This window comes from Palaemon carinicauda, chromosome 2, assembly GCF_036898095.1.
Source record: "Palaemon carinicauda isolate YSFRI2023 chromosome 2, ASM3689809v2, whole genome shotgun sequence".
NCBI classification, from domain to species: domain Eukaryota; kingdom Metazoa; phylum Arthropoda; class Malacostraca; order Decapoda; family Palaemonidae; genus Palaemon; species Palaemon carinicauda.
In genome coordinates, this window is record NC_090726.1 from 49,299,883 (window position 1) to 49,307,749 (window position 7,867).

The 7,867-nt window shown below is 41.4% G+C and overlaps 1 protein-coding gene across 5 annotated transcripts in view; it reads right to left on the minus strand.

Moving 5' to 3' along the window:
• Positions 1-7,867, minus strand: part of Cul5 (cullin 5) — a 51,668-nt gene that overhangs the window by 42,394 nt on the left and 1,407 nt on the right. The window contains exon 1 of one of the 5 annotated variants that reach the window (XM_068355725.1): positions 1,791-1,971. The exons of 3 other annotated variants lie outside the window; for them this stretch is intronic. In XM_068355725.1, the coding sequence (XP_068211826.1) occupies positions 1,791-1,808 (18 nt within the window). In that variant the 5' untranslated portion in view covers positions 1,809-1,971. Of the gene's footprint in view, positions 1-1,790; positions 1,972-7,867 lie in introns of those variants that run through there. One more of the 5 variants, XM_068355745.1, reaches the window with a different exon arrangement.

Sequence of the window (7,867 nt, forward strand, 5' to 3'; positions counted from 1 at the left end):
ACCCAACAGTACAAGGCTCTTATAGTTCTCTAAAGTGTTTGCTGTTAAAAATCTCAACAACTTTGCTTAGTACGTAGTTACTCCTGACCCCTAACCGAGCAGGAAAATCTTGTTGAGGTGCCAAGGTCGAACTTCCATGATTGCCGCCTTCGCTACCTAGAGGGGGAGGGGGGAGAGGATCCTGCCTGGCCTGCTGGACCAAAATGAATTCTCAGATCCAAAGATCTGATCATCCACTCGGTCCAGGGCCAGGCCAACGAGATCTGGTCATAGCAACTCAAACGAAGGCTTCGATTCTTGAGGGTCCCGAAGTACAGATCAATTGACCGAAGTACCCCACCAAAGGCGGAGCCATGGTTGCCTCACAAATGAATGCAAGGACCTTCACCACAGGACTCTCTACCTCAGTTTAGTCTGGCTATGCGAGCTTTGCAGATCGGTCCAGAACCCCAGAGAAACCCAATCCATCGCTAAGGCTGAAGGTCAGGCATCATGCTCCAATGACTATCCTTCCCCTTCACATGACCAACACTTATGAGCCAAGGATAGAACTGGGGACGTATTCAGGAGCTGACGAAGGCCCAGACAGGTCAACGGAAAAGGAAAAACTCCAGGCACCCAACCCAGTAACAGCGGGTAATGCACAGGTACAGTGCGTCTCCTACTGAGGGTCGGGGCAGAGAGACAACCAAGGCCCTTTGCTCCAGCCAACCTTCTCGGCCTACCAAAGTATACAAGCGCTATAGTACGGCATTGAAAGGTGTCATTTCATCTAACCAGTCATGGAGCTCGACAGTAGAAGGTGCGGATGTCCAGTGACCTGGATGTAAGGGAGATGGAGATTGCTGCAGCCACTCCATCAACCTTGGAGCAGAAAGTGTACGGGGCCCGACACTTCTGTTTTGGTTGGCCACCGGGGTATCGGGCCGTCAGTGAGCCAGGGACCAGGCTTCGGCCCCCAACACAGGGTCCCAGTCACAGCCCTGAGGGCCACAGTAATTGACTTGAACACCAGGTCCCAGCATCAAATCCCCCGGTGAGAAATGGAGCAACGAAAACCTTGCAGGAGTATCTTGGGCATTACCAAATTACCACAAAAGCCCTGCTCACTTTTACCCTCAGGGCAAAGGCCCGTTACACCACAGGAAGCCATGACCTACACTCAGCACACAGGGATGCCCAAGGACAGTCTTGCCACCCAGCACACAGAAAGTGTGTATCTACAACCGGTTAGAACAACCAGCTGCCAATACCACCCTTCACTCGACACTCAGCTTCTTGTTTCCATTCCACAATTAACAACATTCCCTTCCTGAAAAACTAAGAAAATTAATAAGTTTGACAGGAGCTGTCTGTATATCCATAAACGATAGTGACCAAAGTTAAAAGTGAAGGCTCTCCGACTGGAGAGAAGGCAGGGCTCCTCGCCCAACACCTCCAGTACTTGGCTAACAGCTTGTTATCCAAGTTTAAGGACTGATTCAAGCTTGCGCTGAAGTAATCTCCCTAAGTAAAAGACAAAGTTTGTATGCACCGTAGGAACAAAAATTATTCCAAGACAGCAATTACAGTATAAATAAGGACAATTACATCAATGCTGAAAGATAGAATTGAATATATCACTCTATCCAATTCACTGACTAAACCAATACTTATTCTAATTCAACCTTAGGTAAAAAAAAAAAATTACTAGGAGTTCACGTACCAGTTTAGTCAGAATGGAAAATACTAATTAATAAAATATAACTACAGAATTGCACACACAAAATCAAACAATATAGCCTACTTGCCTGCCACATTGATCCCATTACTGAAGAAATAATGGACGGACTTTCGTAACCAACCAAAAATTATATAAAATCACTTCCACTTTTCTTTTACTTTTCAACTAGATCACTTTACAAATGTCACTTATCAATAGTTGAATGTACTGTACTTATTCACAATTACATATGGTCGAAACCATTCATAAAACTTTATAACTATCTTAAAAAGAATAGGGACTATAATCCTCATCTAGAAATTTAACACAATATTTCCCACTTATCCTAAATTAAAATGAGGCAAGAATCACCATATGACTAATTTTTCCTTACTGCCGGTCCTTGAAACAGCCACAGTAAATTGAAAGGGCTATGAGGTGGGAGTAGAACTCCTTTGACACTTCGCTCAGATTATTTTTTCATATCACCAAACCACATGAAAGTTATGATCTTCGGGGGAATAATCAAGCCAAATTTTCAAGATTTTCATGACAGCAATGAGCAATGAATTTCTTTTGAAAGAAGCTCATGCCACCATTATTCCTTCCTATGTTCCCAGCAAGGACACAATCTTAACTGATAAGTGATAAATTAGTTTTCTATGTTAGAGTACCTACCCAAATAAAGACCCTATTAATAAAAACGTTTAGATAGAACTTGCTTCTTTTGACCATCCTAGCCCTAAGCTAAGCCTATTCTAATGATGTATAACAAAAAATAAAGGATACACTAAAGAATAGAAGGTTGGATATCTGAGGTAGGGGGAGAAAGGTAAGCAAAATTAAGCAAGACACTAATGAGGTTAGATTAGGATGTGCTGTATTCCATCTATGGTATGTGACACCAGACCAGTTCAGAGGGCCATGGTGGGCAGGAACCTAGTTGTCTGATAGACTGCACCCTAAATAAGAACAGGTTATGATGGATTTCTTTGTTGACATTTTCCCTATTTGTAGATAAAAAAACAAAACAAACTAGAGGGGCACTTGGTAGAATGCAGACCACCGTCGCGGCAGCATATTTCTCGACCTTTCGTTCGCCCTTGACCATTGATCGACATGTATTAATTGGCGTGGATTTTTATACACTCAAATATGAACCAAGTTTGACGTCTCTATGATGACGATATCCAAACTTATGGCTGATTATGTGAATTGGACATTTTGCTTGACAGTGACCTTGACCTTCCAAAATTTAATCATTTCCATCTTTTTACAAAACATTTAATCCCTGTAAGTTTCATTACTTTATGATTAAAATTGTAGCCGGGAAGCGGTTCACAAAAAAACACGCCCAAACAGGGACGAAAACATGACCACCTTCCAACTTCGTTGACGGAGGTAAAAAAAATTAAGGGATAACTGATATGAACCACATAAGTTTCTCACTATTTCAACTCTCTTTTACTTTTAACCTTATTCATTAATACTGCTAGCAATTCCTTTTTAATTTTCTTCACACCTCTCTGGATTGGTCCAAGTTTGCATACATAATGGAGTCTACTGCCCCAAGCAAGGTAAGACGCAAAGCCTTACATATAACTTTAATCTAGGTTAGGATAGGATGTGTCCCCTGCACTGATTCCTAAGCTGGAAATTAAAAGTTTCATAAGGGTTCACTGCAATACAATAATGTAACAGAAAGACCAATGCATCACTATCGGCCACCTCAGTGCTAAAGTAAAGATTTACAGCTTCATAATTAATGTCTTTGAAAGTTAAGCTATTGATTTTACAAATGAACCACAGACTATCTTTCTAGCTGCTAATTTCATTAATTGCCTTTCCTCAAATAAAGAACATTTAGATCCCAATACAGTAGTCTCTCATAATTGGTAGAAATATGAGTAAATCTTTATTTAGTTTCTTTACTTTAGTAAAAATAACCCTCGGACAAAATAAGATGGTTAATTTGAACAATTCCTTAGACAAAATTTTTGATAGAAATTTGTGTTTATCAAATTATAAAGAAATCAGTTATAACTTTCTACAGCTGAAAAACACTTTTTCAATTATGAAGTAGTCACAGACACAACCTAACCTAACCTAAAACTTCCCTCTTTACCTATGACCCACCTGTGATCCCCCAGTTACGACTTTGTGTCCTCCCTTTTCTCTAAGGAACATTGTATTCATGTCATGGCCTCCTGGCCTACTTCCCTCTTCCGAGACATAGTTTTTAAAAAGATATACAGATTTCTAGTTTAAGTAATCATACCTTGGACAGTATGAATTTCCGATAATTACCACAAAAAAACCGTTCGAAACACCACATAGCACACCACAAGAACACGTCCTAAAAACAACTCATCGCCAGAAAACATGGCCAAAAGACAACTCATCACCAGACAAAACAGACCGAAGACAACTCATCAACAGACAACACAGCCCACAGACAACTCAGCCCAAAGACAACTCTTTACCGAACAACAAAGCACATCAAGACAACTCACCGCCTGACAAAAAGGGCCAAAGACAACTCATCACTAGACAACACGACCCCAAAATAAAACTCATCACCAGACTACTCTTCCCAAAGATAACGCAGCCGAAAGACAACTCATCGCCTCACAATGCAGGCCAAAGACAATTCATCGCCTGACAAAACAGCCCAAAGATATCTCATCACCTGAAAACACAGCCCAAAGACATCTCATCGCCTGAAAACACTGCCCAAAGACATCTTATCGTCATATAACACGGCCTAAAGACAACTCATCACCAGGCAACACTGTCAAATGACAACTCATCGTCAGACAACAAGGTCCAAAGACAACTCATCGCCAGATAACACGGGCCACAAGACAACTCATCGCTAGCCGACATGGCCTAAAGACAACTCATTGCCAGACAACACGGCCCAAAGACATCTCCTCACATGACAATACGTACCAAAGACATCTCATTGCCTGACAACACGGCCCAAAGACATCTCATCCCCAGATAACACGACCCCCTAAAAAAAAGTCTGAGCCTTTGTAGTTTCTGGGGACTCGCCGAGAAAAATGGACAACAACTAACCCAAACTGCCCCCCCCCCCCAAACCTGACCTACAAGCTGTGCCCTTACCTTCCTAATGACCTAACGGGACCCCCAACCACTGTCGCTACCATACAAACCCCACAAACCCAACCTAACCTAGTAGTTCCCAGGTCACAACCCCTAGCCGGGGGCAAGCTCCCGGACCCCCTTCTTGGGCTGAACTTAGAAAATATAAAATAACTTCATATTATGGTATATCGGATCATAGTAAAGCACATCTTCCCCATAAGGATAAAAGATTGGGCTAGTAATAAGAAAGATATCGCCCTGTCCCCATAAACTATATTCACCCCAGAAGCTCATTGCCAGATAAAACGGGCCACAAGACAACTCATCACCAGCCAACATGGCCAAAAGACTAATTGCCATATAACATGACCCAAAGATAACTCATTGCCTCACAAAATGGCCCAAAGACATCTAATCGCCTGACAACACGGCCCAAAGACATCTCATCGCCTGACAACACGGCCCAAAGACATCTCATTGCCACAAGACAACTCATCGCCAGCTAACACGGCCCAAAAACTTCTCATTTCCATACAACACACAGCCTAAATACAAATCATTGCCAGACAACACATCCCCCCAAAAAAAACTCATCACCAGACAACTTATCCTAAAGACAAAATGTCGCCAGACAACACAGCCTAAAGGCAACTCATCCCCGGACAACATGGCCATAAGACAACTCGTCCTGCATCAAGACAACTCAACCCAACTAGGGTTGTAGCTTAGCTAGTAATAATAATAACAACAATAATAGTCAGGCAAGTTCCAGATGTTATTAAATAACTAAATCAAGTTGTTATTTGATAGTTAAAGCAGCACAATTGATTAACTCTGTAGCTACTGCGAATTACTTTCGCCTCTTGAGTTTCCGAATTTGCTTGTGAAGTTTTGAAACCTATTAATTCCAGCTAAAACAATGTTCATTACTTTCATGTTATAAAGGAACTGCAATGAGTAATGGGGTCTTTAGGGTGCCTGTAAAGCTGGGCACTATTCCCATCTAAATCAATAGTTGGACTATTTTACTGGTTGAAATTTGATGAGCATCAGGTTGAATTTTGATGTCAAAGTGAACTAGAAAATTCTAGGTAATACATCACCTTAGTCATGGCATAATACTGTATAGAAAGAGCATCATTATCAAAAGCCGGGGGTGTATGTATGATAGCGGCCACCTGTATGTATGATTATGGCTAGAATACTGAAGTGTAAGGGGGGGTGGAAGTAGGGCGTTAGCCCCCCATTAGGTAAGTAGGTAAGGACATGGCTTACAGGTTAGGTTAAGGTGAATGTTTAGGTTAGTTGATATCCATTTTTAATCCACTGGCCGCTGATATACAAAGGCTCCGTAGATGGAATACAAAAATTTAAAACTAAAGTTGTAGATTTCTAAAAACTATCCTAGCCTAGGCTAACTTTGATACCTTGACATGTGACTGAAAGCTTAATCTAACAACATCAATATTGACACAATTTTTTTAAAGAATAAATTTTACTTGCACTAAATAAAGTGGGATATGATAGAGGGCCTGCTATCCAATACTCTCATTTAGGACTGTGGGCCGGAGAGGGAGACGGCAGGATTCTATTGGTCGAAATAAGCTATCCATATGCACTTAAACTGTATAATTTCCCAAAGGACTCAAATATCAAATTCAAAGTTATATGTTCAAATATAAAATATTGACAGAAAGCCTGAAATTCACTACCCTCCTTAAGGACCCTAGTCCTATAGGAGGCGAGGAAGAAAAGTAGAACTCTAGTGGTTGAAATAGTTTGTCCACATACACTTTTTAAGCGCAGAATTCAAACAAAATCACAGTTATTATTTGCAACAAATTAAAAATTGGGATGTAATCGAAGGCTTATAATCCACTAAGCCTCCTTTCGTACTATGTCCCCAGAGGGGGGGGCCTAGCCACAGTAGGACCCCAATGGTTAAAATACGTCGTCCACAGCACGGAATTCATACAAAATCAATTATTATTTGCATCAAATTAAGAATTGGGATATAATCGAAGGCTTATAATCCACTAAGCCTCCTTTCGTACTATGTCCCCAGAGGGGGGGGGGGCTAGGCACAGTAGGACCCCAATGGTCAAAATACGTCATCCACAGCACGGAATACATACAAAATCAGTTATTATTTGCATCAAATTTAGAATTGCGATATAATCGAAGGCTTATAATACATTAGCCTCCTTTCGTACTAAGGACCCAGGAGGGGGGCTAGGCACGGTAGGACCCCAATGGTTAAAATACGTCGTCCACAGCACGGAATTAATACAAAATCAGTTATTATTTGCATCAAATTTAGAATTGGGATGTAATCGAAGGCTTATAATCCATTAACCTCCATTCATACTATGGCCCCCTGAGGGAGGGCTAGGCACGGTAGGACCCCAATGGTCAAAATACGTCATCCACAGCACGGAATTAATACAAAATCAGTTATTATTTGCATTAAATTTAGAATTGCGATATAATCAAAGGCTCATAATCCACTAGCCTCCTTTTGTACTATGTCCCCGGAGGGGGGGCTAGGCACGGTAGGACCCCAATGGTTAAAATACGTCGTCCACAGCACGGAATTCATACAAAATCAATTATTATTTGCATCAAATTTAGAATTGCGTTATAATCGAAATCTTATAATCCACTAAGCCTCCTTTCATACTATGGCCCCAGAGGGGGGCTAGGCACGGTAGGACCCCAATGGTCAAAATACGTCATCCACAGCACGGAATTCATACAAAATCAGTTATTATTTGCATCAAATTAAGAATTGCGATATAATCGAAGGCTTATAATCCACTATGCCTCCTTTCGTACTAAGTCCCCAGAGGGGGGGCTAGGCACGGTAGGACCCCAATGGTCAAAATACGTCATCCACAGCACGGAATACATACAATATCAGTTATTATTTGCATTAAATTTAGAATTGGGATATAATCGAAGGCTTATAATCCATTAGCCTCCTTTTGTACTATGGCCCCAGAGGGGGGCCTAGGCACGGTAGGACCCCAAGGGTTAAAATACGTCATCCACAGC